At 42.6% G+C, this 16,949-nt stretch overlaps 1 protein-coding gene across 2 annotated transcripts in view; it reads right to left on the reverse strand.

Annotated features, from left to right (window-relative positions):
- Positions 1–2,454: 2,454 nt before the first annotated feature.
- The window catches only part of Zmpste24 (zinc metallopeptidase STE24), a 40,507-nt gene continuing 26,012 nt past the window's right edge, over positions 2,455–16,949 (reverse strand). For both annotated transcript variants that reach the window (XM_052177245.1, XM_052177244.1), the window contains 3 exons: positions 12,004–12,108; positions 9,353–9,496; positions 2,455–4,433 (listed from right to left, as the gene is read on the reverse strand). In XM_052177245.1, the coding sequence (XP_052033205.1) occupies positions 4,209–4,433; positions 9,353–9,496; positions 12,004–12,108 (474 nt within the window). In that variant the 3' untranslated portion in view covers positions 2,455–4,208. The remainder of the gene's footprint in view (positions 4,434–9,352; positions 9,497–12,003; positions 12,109–16,949) is intronic.

The following is a 16,949-nucleotide window of genomic DNA, read 5'->3' on the forward strand; positions in this document are numbered from 1 at the left end:
TGTGCTGGCTTAGGAGCTCTTTCCTGCTCCTCTCTGTGGCTTAGTGAGAGAGGGCACACTGGATGGTTTCAATGACAAGAGAAGCTGATGGTTCACCAATCACACCCCCTCACACCTCATTTCTGAGTAAGGCATTTGAAAGGGGGTTACTCCTAGGGACCAGTGGTCTCTGCCTTCTCCAGCTTCCTGGTGGGCCAGTTTTACTCTGATCACTTCAATGTTATTTGTGAGTCTCCCATATACTTCTCTGAATGCAACCCTGTCGTCTGGCCCCAGTCCACCCTACCCCAGCTACCATACTCCCTGGGCTGTGCCACACACACACACACACACACACACACACACACACACACACACACGCTGTGCCTGCTGCTTGTACTCTAGCACCTGTCCTCACTCCAGCACCTTGCTTTCTGCCATCTCAGAAACCCCTTTCATGAATGCCTGTTTCTCCTTTGTGCTTCTGTTTGACCCAGAACACCAGAATATCAACTCCACAAAGGACGGGACTTGGCTTCTCCCTTTCACTGTTGTTTCTCAGCGCAGTGCCTGCTACATAGCATGCACTCAGTATTTGTTAAACGAATAAAAAATACATTCAGGACACAAAGAAATAAGACTACTAATTATCAAACTAGGAACGAAGAGACTTGATTTCAACCTGTGTATGACTGTGTGTTCTGATGGCCCAAGAGTCCAGTGGTTCTTTGAGCAGGACCCTGGCCCCTTCGTGACTGAATCCTGAGCAGCCAAAATGACATGAGAATATTGCAATAGAGCACTTGCCTAGTATGAGTAAGGTCCTGGATGTGGTACCCCCAACACACACACACACACACACACACACACACACACACACACAGAGAGAGAGAGAGAGAGAGAGAGAGAGAGAGAGAGAGAGAGAGAGAGCGAGCGCCGGGTAGTGGTGGCACATGCCTTTAATCCCAGCTCTTGGGAGGCAGAGGCAGGCGGATTTTTGAGTTCGAGGCCAGCCTGGTCTACAGAATGAGTTTCAGGGCCAGCCAGGGCTACACAGAGAAACCCTGACTTCAGAGAAACCCTGACTTGAAAGAAAAAAAAAAGAGAGAGAGAGAGGAGGGGAGGGGAGGGAGAGAGAAGAGAGAGAGAGAGAAGAAACATTTACTAGAAAGGACATTACAGCTAGGTAGCTCAGCTGCCCAGAGATTCAACATGGATCCTCCAGGTCATACCTTGCAATGCCTCTCCAATTATCACTCCAAGATTTTTTGCCACAAGTCTGAGAAGATCTCATCAACCACCCACTTCTAACATAGAAGTAAGGGCAATTCTGTACAACTAGGCCCTATCATGCCCTAAGATTTAATGGCCCCACCACACCCAGGTAAAAGTCTAAATCTCCCCATCCTTGAGGTATTGAGGGTCAAACCCAGGACCTTCTGCACCCTAGGCAAGTATTCTAACTGAGCCACGTCCCAGCTCCCAAAGCCTGAATTCTCATAGTGGCACACAAGGCCCAGTAAAGCTGTCTTTTCTGCTTCATCTCCCAATCCCTCTAGCACTTACCATTCCCACCCTCTTGCCTTCTGGTGCTGCTCACTTGTTTCAAAGCCTTTATTCCTAGAGTTCCCTTTTCCTAAGATGACTCTGATACCTACAGTACTGTCACTGGGCCCTCATTATTTTATATATATATAGTCTAGCTTCTAAGTTAGGAATAGTGGTGGGAGATTAACAGTAATTAACACAACAGTTATGATACTATATTGTATATAGGGTTTTCATTGTGGCTCAGTTTACAAGAGTGCTTGCTTGTTCGCAAGGCTCTGGTTTCAGTGTCAAGCATCATATAGATGTGGTGGCACATGCTGGCCTGTAATTCTAGCACTCAGGAGATGGAGACAGGAAGACCAAGGTTATCCTCAACTACCCAGTGGGTTTGAGGCAAGCCTGGGATACATGAGATCATATCTTAAGAGAAAGGTTCTCTTTAGCAACTTGACAAAAGTTATTAGTATTTTTGCAATAGCCAGAAAGAAAAAGTACCAGGAGCGGGGACTACTGTACTTTTCTGTTACCTGAAATTGAGGATCAGAGGTGAGCTCTGACTCCAACTGGGCACTTATCTGCTCACTGGTAAAGGCGATCCTGGTTTCGTGGGCTTCAGAATCCACAGGGGATCTCCCAATTGATCTGGATGACAGAGGAGCCAGAGGGCAGCCAGCACAGTAAAAAGCAAGCCCAAGACAATCTGAGGTTGCAGCAATTATTCCAACTGTTGCTTCTGAGGAACATCAGCAGGAACTGGTGATGCACATGCTGGAGAGGCAGGAGGCAGCCATGGGTGGTGCTGGTGCTGACACCATTCAAACGCAGAACTGGTCACAGGTCCACGGACGGCACTGATTTGGCAGGTGATCAACATATCTGGGTAACATATGACGCGCAAATCACATCAAACCCAACACCAGGACGTCAATCTGCATTGGCAATTTTTAATGTCTCACTTGTGCAGAACTGAAATGTGTTTTTAAAGGCACAGAAGGAAGGAAAGGCAGTTATCTGAGCATGAAGTCACAGGAAAGGATGCTGGAGAGAAACCGTGGGCTGCTCTGCGTAGCTGTAGGAAATAAACAATGCAGTGCTGAGTGAGAGCTGATGCTACTGTGGTCCATGTGAAGTCTTTGCTCACATGTCAGCAGAGCGCAGACACCACAGTGTACAGTCGATCACACTGTGGAGTGAATGCCCAGGAGATGCTCACTGCCAGTGACTGGGAACGGCAGGCGCAGCATGAGTCTCGTTCAGGACGCGGACAGGCATTTGAAGCAGTCAAGCACATACCTTTTCCCACTGGAAATCTTTTATGACTCTTTCTCTACAAGTAAACATCTGTCTGCCTACCAAGAATTATAATTTTAAAAAATGGAATCTGGTCTAATTATGATTTGTGAATAAAAAATTACAAAAATAAAAGCAGAGACTTCTGTCCTTCAAAAAAGATAGAAAACTATATTTTCCTGAAGAAGAGTATCATGAATATTTCACCTTTATGCCTTTTCAAATGTTATTTCTTCTTTTTTTATATTCTGCCATAATTAACATTGGGAGATATATACAATATGGCAACCTCTGCTGAGTAAAAGGATGTACTATTATTTACTGGGAAAAATGAATGAGAAAAGGCTAGTCTATTCCTAATAAGATTGGTGGAAGGAAGGGTTAAAAACTGAGACTGACTTTTACTGCACCCCCTTTGAGACAGTCTCATTATATAGTCCTGGCTGGCCTGGAACTTGCTATGTAGACCAGGCTTGGGCTCAGTTCATAGGTCCATCTGCCTCTGCCTCAATTGCTGAGATTAAATATAAGTGCTACCAAGCCTGGTTTAAAATTAAGACCTTCTTAAAAGCAAACCCAAAGTCAATGATTTAAAAGGTTTCTAGTTTCAGGCACTACTAACAATTCCTAAGCTGTATGTGGTGGCTCACACCTGCAATCCCAACATTAGGAAGACTGAGGCAGGAGGCCTGATACAGGTTCTAGGCTACCTTGTGCTAAAGAATGAGTTTGGGGCCAGCAAGGACTAGAGTGAGACCTTATGTTAAAAAAAAAAAAAGGAAGGGAGAGAGGAAGGAGGGAGGGGATTCCTGACCTGTGTGGCAAGAAAGAACAGACGGCTCTGTAAGTCCAACAGTAGAGCATGCCTAACAACTCACCTCAGTAGCGTTAGCCTTACTAATTTTTACTTTTCTTTCTTATTTAAAAACACTGATTGGTGGGGTTAAATCATAACAACATGAAGGTAAAAATGAATTCCATGTAGGTACAAGCACAATGATTTGGGACCACTCTTTGTTTCTGCCTCGCAGAAAGTGCTTGGAGGTGGTGCTCCCACCTTCAACATACGACCTAAAAACCTTCTATGCAGAGTCTACACAGTGAAGAAATAAAACAAGTTGTGCATTTCCTTAAATCATTTTACAAATTGATGGTAAATCAGATACTAGATAAACTATATTTTAAAAATATTAAGCCTCAAAATTTTATCCAGTGTTTTAAGAAATGGATTATTAAAATCATTTTTGAAATGAGATAGTAAATGTATTTAAATCTGGACCTTTATGTACGTAATCATTTTTCTTAAAAAATTAAAAACATCAAGAGCTGGAACATGCTGCCAGGACAGAAATAACCAGAAGTGCGTCCAGCCCTGGGACCTGGGCGGCTCAGTCTTGTTTTGCGTTTTTCAGAGCCTGAAGCCTCTCTAGCAGTGGAGGGTGCGAATAGTGCCACATGGAAAACAACCAGTCAGAAACCGGGAACCCCAGGTTGTCTTTGTTCAGCTTGATCAGAGCGGAGTATAAGTCTTTAGCCTTCCCAAGTCTCTTGGCGAAAGCGTCGGCTTGAAATTCAAATCTGCGGCTCAGGACCGTTAGGCAGAAAGACAGAACCTGCAGAAGGAAATCGAAGGTTTTAGCCACCTGCTACCTTCGTTATCACTGAAGCCTGAAGTCTTCAGGAGCCTGGCTATGGAGGAAGGCTGGTCAGGACATGAGAAAGGCAAGCCAAATCTAGGAGACAATGACTTAAGGACTCAGGTGGGGGCTGTCAAGCTGAGCTTCCCTCACCCCACACACTCAGACCGGAAACCAGACAGAGCTTACTAAAAGGAGTTTCATTTGCTCTTCAGAAACCTCTGGCTTCTGCTGTACAGGTTAGGAGGGTGACGTTCAGAGGACTGGACAGTTTTCCAGAGGCCACAGGACTCAAGGGTGACTCTGAAGCCAGTGCACGCCATCATCTCTCAGTCAGAGCTGTGCTCACTTTCTGTCTCTGATATGCTTTGTCTGTTTTTCTGAGACTGGGTTCATATAACCCAGGCCGACTTCAAAAACCTAATTCTTTGCCCCACATCCCAAGTGCTGGTTATCACCTCATCTGGAGCTGTTTTTCAAATATTTATTTTGTATTTGTATTTTGCCTGGTGCTTGAAGAGGTCAGAAGCAGGGGTCATGATCCTTTTGACCTGGAGTTACACATGGATGAGTCATCCATGGATGCTGGGAACTAACCCAGGTCCTCTGCAAGGGCAGCAAGTGCTCTTAACCACTGAGCCATCTCTCCAGCCCACGGGATCACTCACTCTTAATATTCTTCTTCTTCTTCTTTTTTTTTTTTTTCTGAGACAGGGTTTCTCTGTGTAGCCCTGGCTGTCCTGGAACTCACTCTGTAGACCAGGCTGGCCTCGAACTCAGAAATTCACCTGCCTCTGCCTCCCAGAGTGCTGGGATTACAGGCGTGCGTCACCACCGCCCGGCTCACTCTTAATATTCTTGATCATTTATCTATCTTTAATAAATCTTTTCTGAGCTATTCCAAAAATATGACAGAGCCTCTGATGATAGTTTCAAGTTTTGTTACTGCCATGGTCTTCCTCCATAGCTGGCCTCACACCCATGATCCTCCTACTTCTGTCTCCTACATCAGGACTGAATGTTCTCCAAGTGGCTTCAGTAATATCTCAGAATAAGTTCATAATGTCTAAAGACCATTTGAGAGGGAAACTTTTCCTGGGAAGGATATAAATTCTGAGGGATTAAAATGTCTGGTCTACAGAGCAAGTTCTAGGACAGCCCCAGGACTACATACAGAAATCTTGTCCTAAAAAACTGAAAGAAGGGTTGGAGAGATGGCTCAGCGGTTAAGAGCACTGACTGCTCTTCCGAAGGTCCTAAGTTCAAATCCCAGTAACCACATGGTGGCTCACAACCATCTGTAATGAGATCTGATGCCCTCTTCTGGAGTGTCTGAAGATAGCTACAGTGTACTCATATATAATAAATAAATCTTTAAAAAAAACAAAAACTGAAAGAAAAAAATTGCCAATTTTTTAAAATATTTATTTATTTATTTATTTTTGCATTTGCTTTTGCTTTTGGGGACTAGGGAGTTGGCTCTGTGGGTAAAGTACTTACTGTATGAGCATGAGGACCCAAATTTGAATTGGCAGCTAAATGTGTATCAGAAGGCCCAGTGCTAGGGAGTAGGAAGATAGGGTAGATCTCAGGGGCTTGCTGGGCAGCCAGATTCAGTGACATAGGACGATTCCTGGTGTGACTGTCTGGCCTTGGAGAGCAACAGAGGAAGACATCCAATGTTAACCTCTGCTCTCCACAGGTACACACAGGCAAGCTTTTTTTTTTTTTTTTTTTTTTTGGATTTGTTTTTTTTTCAAGACAGTGTCTCTCTGTATAGCCCTGGCTGTCCTGGAACTCACTCGGTAGACCAGGCTGGCTTCGAACTCAGAAATCTGCCTGCCTCTGCCTCCCAGAGTGCTGGGATTACAGGCGTGCGCCACCACCACCTGGCAGTTTTTTGTTTTTGTTTTTTTTAAATTTTGGTTTTTGGTTATTTCAAGACAGGATTTCTCTGTATAGCCCTGACTGTCCTGCAACTCACTCTGTAGGCCAGGCTGGCCTTGAACTCAGAAATCTGCCTGCCTCTGCCTCCCAGAGTGCTGGGATTACAGGTGTGCGCCACTACACCCGGCCTTAGGCAAGTATCCTTATGCATACAGCTCACTGTCTCCCTCTCTGCCACTAACAAATACTAGTTTCCTAATAAAGTTTGAGTCTCTATTACCATCCAATTCCGCATGAAATTTCTTTCAAATCTTGAATGTACATTTTGGTTTGGCTCTCTGAGCCACATGAAGTGGATTATACCTGTCACTCCAACTACTGGGAGCCAGCCTTATCACAACAAGTGAGACCCTGTCTCAAGGAAGGAAAGAAGGGAAGGGGACAAAGGCAACCAGCCCAACCTTCATTCACTGGCTCTAATAACCTTATCTCAATCTTCCTCCCATCACATGTGAACTAGGTTCAGTTTTTAGAACTATAAAAAATAAGCCCCCCCAAACAAACATACAAGCCCTCATTCTCGCCTCTTCCAAGCACCCTAGTCAACCAGTCTTTGATTTTTGCTGTAATATATAAAGAAAACACAAGCTAAACAAGTAACCATCTGTTCTGCTGTAAGATTCCAATATTGTTTAAAGGCTTCTTTCTAATTATGTGTACACATGCAGCGTGGGCATAGGTTACATGAGTATGGGTGCCTGCAGAGTCCAAGATCCATTGGACTTCCAGAGCTGGAGTTACAGGCAATATCTGACATGAGATCTAGGAAGAGCAGCACTGACTCTGAAACACTGAGCTAGCCCTCCAATTGTTGTTGGAGGTTTTTTGTTTGTTTGTTTTTTGTTTTTGTTTTCCCTGAGACAGGATTTCTCTGTGTAGCCCTGGCTGTCCTGGAACTCATTCCATAGACCAGACAGACTGGCCTCGAACTCAGAAATCCGCCTACCTCTGCCTCTGAAGTGCTGGGATTAGAGGCCTGTGCCACCACTGCCGGCCTCCAATTGTTTTTGAAAGGGCAATCCCAGGACAGTATCTCTCCTATTAGGCCCCTTAAACTCTGACACTGCTTCCAAGACATCCAGGTAAAATAACCAGTGCCTCTGAAATGGATCTCCCAGGTAACTCAAAGCTTAGTAATTAGTTGTTAGTACTCTGTGGACTAATCACATTCCAAACCACTCTAATACTCCATATTTATTTCAGTATTTATGAAGTGAATTCAACTATTAGGTAAGGAGACAAAACAAAACAAAACAAAGCCTCTGAGTGGCCCATGCAGGCAGCAAGCGAGAGCATCGTCCTCCCACCCCTCAGCCCTCCTGCTGCTGCTGAGCTCTCCCCCTCTACTTCATCTGGAGCTCCCCTGTGAGCTGGGCTGCCAGACTTCCTAGGAAAAGGCAGCAAGTTAAAGAAAACTAAGCTGGACTAATGGGGAAGTTACAGTGATATTATTGGTCCAAAGGGGTAAGAAAATATTAGGTAAATAAACAAAACTTTTAAAATGCAGGGTGCTCAAGGGTCATTTACTATTATGTATGTGCAGTGATTTTACTGCATCTGAGATGTAACAAAAGCATTCTGTATTATGGTTTGTTTTTTTAAATTGTTGCTGGTGATGATATTTTTTGAGACAGTTTCTCTATGTGGCTCTGGCTGTCCTAGAACTCACTCTACACCAGGTTGGCCTCAAACACAGAGATCCACTTGCCTCTGCCTCCCCATGTATTGCTGTTAAAGGGTACACCACCTGGCTCTGTGTCATGTTTAAGCAGCAAACTGCATAATGCACTTTATAAATACGACCATCAAAAGTTTAAAAGTTTAATGTTTAGGGGCCGGAGAGATAGCGCAGCAGTTAACAGTTTGTGCTGCTCTTCCAGGGGATTCAGGTTGGACTCCCAGCAGCCATGTCAGTGGCTCACAGATGCCTATACCTCCAGCTTTAGGAGAATCCACCAACTCTGGCCTCTGCTGGCACCTGCATTCACATGCACACACATATACAAACATCATACACATAATTTAAAATAATAAAAATAAATCTTAATACCAAAAAATAGTTTAATGACTATAATTTAGAAATAATAAATCCAGGTTCACTATTAGATTGAGCTCTGTGGACAACACTTTACAGCTACTTCTCTTCTTTTACTTTAGAGCAGTGGTTCTCAACCTGTGGATCATGACCCTTTTGGGGGTCAAACAACCCTTTCACAGAAGTCTCATATCAGATATTCTGCATATCAGGTATTTATAATTCATACAATAGCAAAATTACAATCATGAAGTAGCAACAAAAATAATTTTATGGTTGGGGGTTACCTCAACATAAAGGAACTGTATTAAAGGGTTGCAGCATTAGGAAGGTTGAGAACCAATTCTCTAGACCCTGTCTCAAGGATGAATGGAGGTTCCTCAAGATCACCAATATTATTTCCTGGTTTCTTCTGGAAGCCTTACCCAATGCCATGAGATTCTGCTCTGAAATACTGTCTCATGAACATGTCTTATCACATGGGCAGGAGCTGCTCCTGATAAGAAGCACTTTTGGTTTTGGTGGGTCTTGGAGAGAACTCGAGTTACTGTGAACAACCAGAGGAGCACTGTCACACAGCCCTTTCCAGGCTAGCTGTCACTTATTCAGTCATACAGGTTTTCACACCCATACGGTGACCACATGGCTGAAGACAGTCTAGCAGGTGACCTCCAGCTGCTGCAGCTCTGAGGTACAGAAAAGCTCCAATTCTCTATTTTATCTCCTAATAGTATTATGAACACTTAATTACTTAGTCTCAGGTTTCTCTGTTACTTTTATATTATTCAATCTGTCAGTGAGGAACTAGAAGATTACAGAACTTCATAGATTTATTTTTACACTATCCTAAAGAGTCTAGACTTGAAATAGGCAAAACCCACATTATATGGTAGTTTTAAAAAGCATACATTACCTCATTGTAAGGTGAGAAAATAAACTGAAAGATGATCAAGAGTCCAATCAGAGTGGGTTGGCTGTCATAAAAACCAAAGGCAGCAAAAAGTTCCCTTCGACCAATTAATACAGCAAACAAGAAAAAACACAGGAAAGAATTCATCTAGAAAAGAGGATACAACATTGTGTGTTACTATGATGCTAACTAAGCAAGCCTGCAGTGCTTTTCTTGATTAATAATTGATGTGGGCAGGCCCAGCTCACTATGGACGCTGCCACCCCTGGGCAGGTGGTCCTGGATTGTACAAGAAAGCAGGCTAAGCAAGCCATAAGGAGCAAGCCAGTAAGCAATGCTCCTTTATGCAGTAGACATTCTCAACTTAATGTTGCAACCCTTTAATATACTGACTTCCTCATGTTGTGGTGGTTCCCAACAATAAAGTTATTTTGTTGCTACTTCAAAACTAAAAGTTGTAGTGTAAATATCTGATACGTGATCCCCAAAGGTTTTAAGACCCACAGGCTGAGAACCATTGCAGAAATATATATATGAATATGAGAAACGCAACTTCCTAAGTTGCTTTTGGTCATGATTTTATCACTGCAATAGAAACCATAATTAAGACCCAGAGGGTCCTGCTAGGTACCCCAGGCTGGCCTCACACTCATAATCCTCCTGCCTTAGGCAGGAGGCATTCAAAGCATACTCCTTTAATCTTAAAATTTTATATATAACACATATAATACCATGCTATGCTAGCACCAGCTGAAGTGCCAAAATGCCCACCATGGAAAAAGATCTTAGTGCTGGAGAGAGAGCTCAGCAGTTAAGAGCACTGGCTGCTCTTGCAAAGAACTTGGGTTCAGTTCCCAGCACCAGCATCACGTGGCTTATCACTCCAGCTCCAGGGTATCCTATGCCCCTGGCCTCTGTGGGTACCTGCCCTCAAGGACACATCTCTATATACAGACATGCATACCTATACTTGAAAAATAATCATAAAAACAAGATCTTCTAAAAATTTTTATTTTACAAACAATTCTTTTAAAACCTTTAATAAGTAGATAAAAATATAGAAGCCATGCAGTAGTGGCACACATCATGAATCATAGCACTCAAGAGGCAGAGGCCAATGGACCTCTGAGTTTGAGGCCAGCCTGGTCTACAAAGAGAGTTAAAAGGTCTATTTTTTTTTACACTTATGATTTGCTTATTTTGGGGTGTATATGTATGTGTTTTTGCAGCAGTGTGTATGTCATGGCACGCATGTGGAAGTCAGAAGGACAACCTGCAGGAGTCAGTTCTTGCCTTCTACCAGGTGGGCCCAGGAATCATCTAATATTGTCAGGTTTGGTGGCAAGTGCCTTTGTATGCTGAGCAATCTCACCAACTTTAAGAACCATTTTAACGTACAATGTATCTAGTTTTGCTCCTTTGGCTCTCACGGCCCACACATCTGAGCAGCTGTGGGAGTGACAGCGATGGTGGTAACAGCAGTGAGCACTAATATGTACTCACCATGCTCCCAGGACACCCCAACCTCTGGCAGACTATTCACTTAAGTCCTAACCAGCACTGTGCTTTATTAGTCAATGAAGAAACGGAGGCAGAGAGAAATTAAGGAATTGCCTCAGATCTCTCAGGGAACCACAAAGAGAAGTCGGGCAGCTTAGCCTCAAAGGTGTGATCCTCCTGCCTCTGCTTCCTGAATGCTGGGATTACAAGTCTGTAATATCATTCCTAGCTAACCTATTAATATATATATCTCGGGCCTGTCATACTTTTATGCACTTACTTAGCTTTTCTTTTCAGTTTGGCCTGGAAATTGCTATATGGCTCAGAATGGCCTTCAGCTTCTAAATTTTTTACTTGTTTATGTATATGTGTGTGCACAAGAACACATGCCACAGTGCAAGTATGGAGGGTCAGAGGACAGATTAAGGGAGTTGGTTCTTCCATCATGTGAGTCCTGGGGGTTGAACTTAGGCTTGGTAGCAAGTACCTTCAACTCTTAAGCCATTTTGCTAGCCCCATCAACCCGAGATCTTTCTGCGTGGGTCTCCTGAGCTCTTAAGATTACAGGTGGGGGCTGGAGATGGCTCAGCAGTCAAGAGCACTGCCTGCTCTTCCAAAGATTTGGTGTGTCTGAAGATAGCTACAGTCTACTCACATATAACAATAAATTATTCTTTGGGTCAGAGTGAGTGGGGCCGGGGCGAGCAGAGGTCCTGAGTTCAATTCCCAGCAACCACATGATGGCTCACAACTATCTGTATAGCTATAGTGTACTCATATATATGAAATAAATAAAATCTTTTTTATAAAAAGATTTATTTATTTCATTTATATGAATACACTGTAGCTGTCTTCAGCACACCAGAAGAGGGCATAAGATTCTATTACAGATGGTTGTGAGTCACCATGTGGTTGCAGAGAATTGAACTCAGGACCCCTGGAAGAACAGTCAGTGCTCTTAACCACTGAGCCATCTCTCCAGCTCAAATAAAATCTTAAAAAAAAAAAAGGTTTACAGGTGGAAGGTAAAGGCAAGAGGATAGGAGTCACGGTCATCTTTGGCTACACAGTGCGCACTAGGCCAGTCTGAACTACGAGACCCTGTCTCGAACAAAACAAAATAAAGTAAAATATAACTGTCATGCCAAACTTACCTGACTAATAATGATATTTTTTACTGTGTGTCCCAACTTCCAGTGCCCCAGTTCATGGCCAAGTACAGCCAGTACCTCCTCATTTTTACATCCTTGTTTCTTATTCTGAATCAAAGGAAAAAAAAGGAAAACTGATTAATAACCTTTAATTCATTTATATCTTTAGGCTGACCCATTTAATTAAACACAAGACTTTCGTATAGAACTTTGCTTAACAGAGCATTCACTCCAAGTGAGATATTTGTTATGCCCCAACAACAGAAATATATATAAGACAGGCTCCAACTTCACTAAGTTTAATACCCTAGACTAACTTAGATTAGGAAAAAGAAATTGGAAAAAGCATAAATCTTTATCAATAAGGTAAGGATTAAGCAAGTCATAATGAAATCACTTGGCAGCCACATCCTAAACCCATTAGAAACCTCATCCTCAAAGTGTGTTCGGACATACAAAATGCTCACGATGAGATAAGTAACGGTTATGTATATATTCATTGGATGTACTGATAGGGAAGCACAACACGGTGTCAGATAACAGTGACTATATTAATTTGTTTGTTTTTCTTTTTTGTTTTTTTTGTTTGTTTGTTTTGTTTTGTTTTTGAGACAGGGTTTCTCTGTGTAGTCCAGGCTGTTCTGGAACTCACTATGTAGACCAGGCTGGCCTCGAACTCAGAAATCCACCTGCCTCTGCCTCCCAAGTGCTGGGATTACAGGCGTGCGTCACCACACCCGGTTTCTTTTTATTTTATTTTTGTGTTTTCTTTTCCTTCCACATTAATGTCATATAAAAGAACAAGGAAAAAAAAAACCACACCAGGTGTATAGCATACTTCTCTTCATAAAACTCATACCTTGCCTCACTGAATCCTTAACAATACTGTACTGGCAACAAGTGGAGCATCTTTACTTCAGAGAAAAAGAATAGGAAGCTGAGAAACCGAAATGTTTTATGTGGAGAGGTTGTGCTGTAATCCCAGCACTTGGTGGAAGAACCAGGAGTTCAAGGTCATTCTATGCTACAAAAGATCCTTTTCTCAGAACAAAACAGAAAACCTTGCTCAACCAAGTCAAAATTCTGACTAGTTCACACGTTCTTCTCAGAAAACAGTATGCTTATCAGAATCTACAGGCATGCATGAGTGTTAAGATGAGTGCAGTAGCCGGGCGGTGGTGGCGCACGCCTGTAATCCCAGCACTCTGGGAGGCAGAGGAAAGCGGATTTCTGAGTTCAAGGCCAGCCTGGTCTACAGAGTGAGTTCCAGGACAGCCAGGGCTACACAGAGGAAACCCTGTCTTGAAAAAACCAAAATCCAAAAAAACAAAAACAAAAACAAAAAAAAAAAAAAAAAAAAAAAAAGATGAGTGTAGTTAAGGGTGCCTGGACTTCGAGGGCTCTGTCACCTCTATTCAAAGGTTTATTATGATGGGATACATCATATATAGTTGGCATATAACGTATATATAAACTTACATAAACGTGTGTATGCAGGATCTTCAAAGAGGCAACAGAAGGCAGGCCCCACTCAGCACACTTCAAAGGAGTACTCCATAATTTGTGTTTTGCTTTTGTTCTGCTGAGGACTGAATCCAGGGCCATGACAAGCTATGCAAGTATTCTATCTGAGCTAGCCCAGCTACCAATTGTGTTTGTAGCCAGATAAAGCTGTTTTCAAAGACACCAAAGGTCTGTATTCTCTTTCCATTGTTGCCACTCCTGGATCGCTTGCTATAGTATAAATTAACTACAATGTCTATAGCCTATTCTGGGCATTCCTTAACCAGGCTCCCTGCTAAACCTGCAGGACTCTCAAGGGTCACTGAGTTACCCTTTCCCATCTTCAGTTTTCCTGTCTGTGAAATGACTTTAAGATCTTGTCCCAGCTTTGACTCTTATGATACTATTGGTTAAACCTAAGTGGCTTTTATTCTAAAATCCTTGCTGGCAGGATAATTCCATTTAAAATAAATATCAAAAGTTGGGTAGGATAGTTCATACTTATGTTAACACTCAGGAGCCTAAAGCAGGAAGGTCCCAAATTTGAAGCCAGACTAGGCTGTATAGTAAGGTCCAGGCCAATATGGGCCACACACATCATGCTATCATTGTGTGTGTGTGTGTGTGTGTACACAGTCACATGCTTGTGGTGCACGTGAATGTGCATGTGTGCACCTTAGCCTTGAAACAAGGTCTCTCACGGAATTGGAGGCTTAGATTGACTGTCAGTAGGATCTGCCTGTCTCTATACCTCCATGTCTGGCTGTTTACATGGGGACCAGGATTTGAATTCAGGTCCTCAAGTTTGTAGAACATCTCTTACCCACTGGGACATCTTCCTAGTCATTCAATACTGTCTTAAACAAACAAAACAAAACAAATATACAAACCCACCCAAGGGCTGGACTCAACAGTTAAGAGCATTTATTGCTCTTAAAGAGGGCCTAGGTTTGATTCCCAGCACCCACATGGTGACTCAAAAAAACATACATAACCCCAGGTCCAGGATATGTGATGCCCTCTTCTGCCCTCTCCAGGCACCAATCTGCACATAGTGCACATTCATACAGTTAGGCAAAACACACATGAACACACACACACACACACACACACACACACACACACACACACACACATGTGAAGCAAAACAAACCAACCAATCAAACAAAAACACACCAATGGCTTAGGAGTTAAGAGAGCTTTCTGCTCTTCCAGAGAATTTGGGTTTGGTTCCCAATACCCATGTCAGGTGGCTAACAATTACCTCTAAGTCTGGCTGCAGTGGACCCAGACACTTTTCTGTGGACTATGCACTTATATACAACACTCATACACATAAAGATAAATTAGTCCTTTAAAAATTCAAGGGCACTGGGTGGAGAGATGGCTCAGTGTTTTTGTTTTCTTTCTTTTCTTTCTTTTCTTTCTTTTCTTTCTTTTCTTTCTTTTCTTTCTTTTCTTTCTTTTCTTTCTTTCTTTCTTTCTTTCTTTCTTTCTTTCTTTCTTTCTTTCTTTCTTTCTTTCTTTCTTTCTTTCTTTCTTCTTTCTTTCTTTCTTTCTTCTTTTTTTTTTTTTTTTTTCCCAAGACAGGGTTTCTCTGTGTAGCCCTGGCTGTCCTGGAACTCACTCTGTAGACCAGGTTGGCCTCGGACTCAGAAATCTGCCTGCCTCTGCCTCCCAGAGTGCTGGGATTACAGGCGTGTGCCACCACTGCCCAGCGAGATGGCTCAGTGTTAAAGGCACTTTCAGAAGACCTGGGTTCAACTCCCAGCACCCACATGGCAGCTCACAACTGTCTGTAACTTCAGTTCCAGGATATCTGACACCCTTACATAGACATATGCAGGCAAAACATCAATGTACATAAAATAATAATAAATTATTTTTAAAACTTCAAAGGCATTAACCCCTTTACCATACTAGTTAATCCTTGCACAGAAATTATCTTATCTAGATATTCATAACAGGTTCAGGCACCTTATCAGATCACCCCTTTAAAATGAAAATAAAATGCTCAAATGACAATCATTATTTTCCAGAACTTAAAAGAAAAAGCACAAGAGATTTCATGGGCATTTTAACCTCAACACAGAACTCTGAAAGGTGAGCATCTCGGAATCACCATTTCTCAAACACAAGAGAACTTGTACAATTCTGATTCTGCTCCACTCCCATCCAAGAACATCTGGTACCATCTGGGGAGTGTTTAGTTGTAATATGTGAGTGCATAAAAGAAGTGTCACTGGTTTCAAGTGGAGATAAGTCATCGAGGCTGCCAAACATCACAACAAGATACTGTCTAATTAAAAAATGACAAGGTTGGGAAATGCTGCCAGCCTTATCTTTGCCTGAAGGAATCAGAAGTTCAGATAGTTTAAATCACTAGTCCAGAGCTATGCAGCAGGTGAGTGAGCAGGGATTTATAATCAACTCACATGGGACCAAACAAAGGGCATGTGCGATACCACATTCAGATACTACGGTTTTTTCTGAAGACTATTATTATTACTATTTCTTGCTATCCCCTCCTCATCCATTTATTATTATATCTTAGATTTTATTAGTCAGCATTAGCTGACCTCATCCAGCAATGTTTTTAAGACTCTCAGGTCCAATTTAAGAAAAGTTTTCTTGGGGCTTGGTGTGATGGCACAGGCCACCAAGCCTTTAATACCAGTACTTAAAGGCAGAGACAGGTGGATTTCTGAGTTCAAGGCCACTCTTGTCTATATAGTGAGTTCCTGGGCACCGAGGGCTATGTATAGAGACCCTGTCTTAAAAACAAACAAATGAATAAACTGGAAAGTTTTCTTGGGCTGGTGAGAATGTTCAATGGGTAAAAAGGTCTTTGCCAAAAAGTCTAGAGACCCGAGTTTAGTCCCTGGAATTCAAGAAAAGGTGGAAGTAGAGAATTGGTGCCACAGAATAGTTCTGATCTCTAGACATTTGCTATGGTACGCACATATGCACTCACAGATGTACTCACACGAATGTGCCTATATACACACACAAGAAAAAAGAAATGGCTTCCTTTTTTTTTTTTTTTTTTGGTTTTTTTTGAGACAGGGTTTCTCTGTGTAGCCCTGGCTGTCCTGGAACTCACTCTGTAGACCAGGCTGGCCTTGAACTCAGAAATCCGTCTGCCTCTGCCTCCCAAGTGCTGGGATTAAAGGTCCGCCACCACTGCCCAACAAGAAATGGCTTCTCTTATATTTCCCATTATCTTGTATCCATAGCTTCCCAGTGAAGAATGTTTGTCTGACCATTCCCCCTTTATACTGTAGTTTACAAAGATAAGACTTCTTGGGCTGGAGAGATGGTTCAGTGGTTAAGAGCTCTGACTGAGGTTTAAGACTTCTTCCAGAGGTCCTGAGTTCAAATCCCAGCAACCATATGATGACTCACAACCATCTGGGATCCAATACCTTCTTCTGGTGTGTCTGAAG

The sequence above is a fragment of the Apodemus sylvaticus genome, chromosome 3, assembly GCF_947179515.1.
Source record: "Apodemus sylvaticus chromosome 3, mApoSyl1.1, whole genome shotgun sequence".
Classification (NCBI taxonomy): domain Eukaryota; kingdom Metazoa; phylum Chordata; class Mammalia; order Rodentia; family Muridae; genus Apodemus; species Apodemus sylvaticus.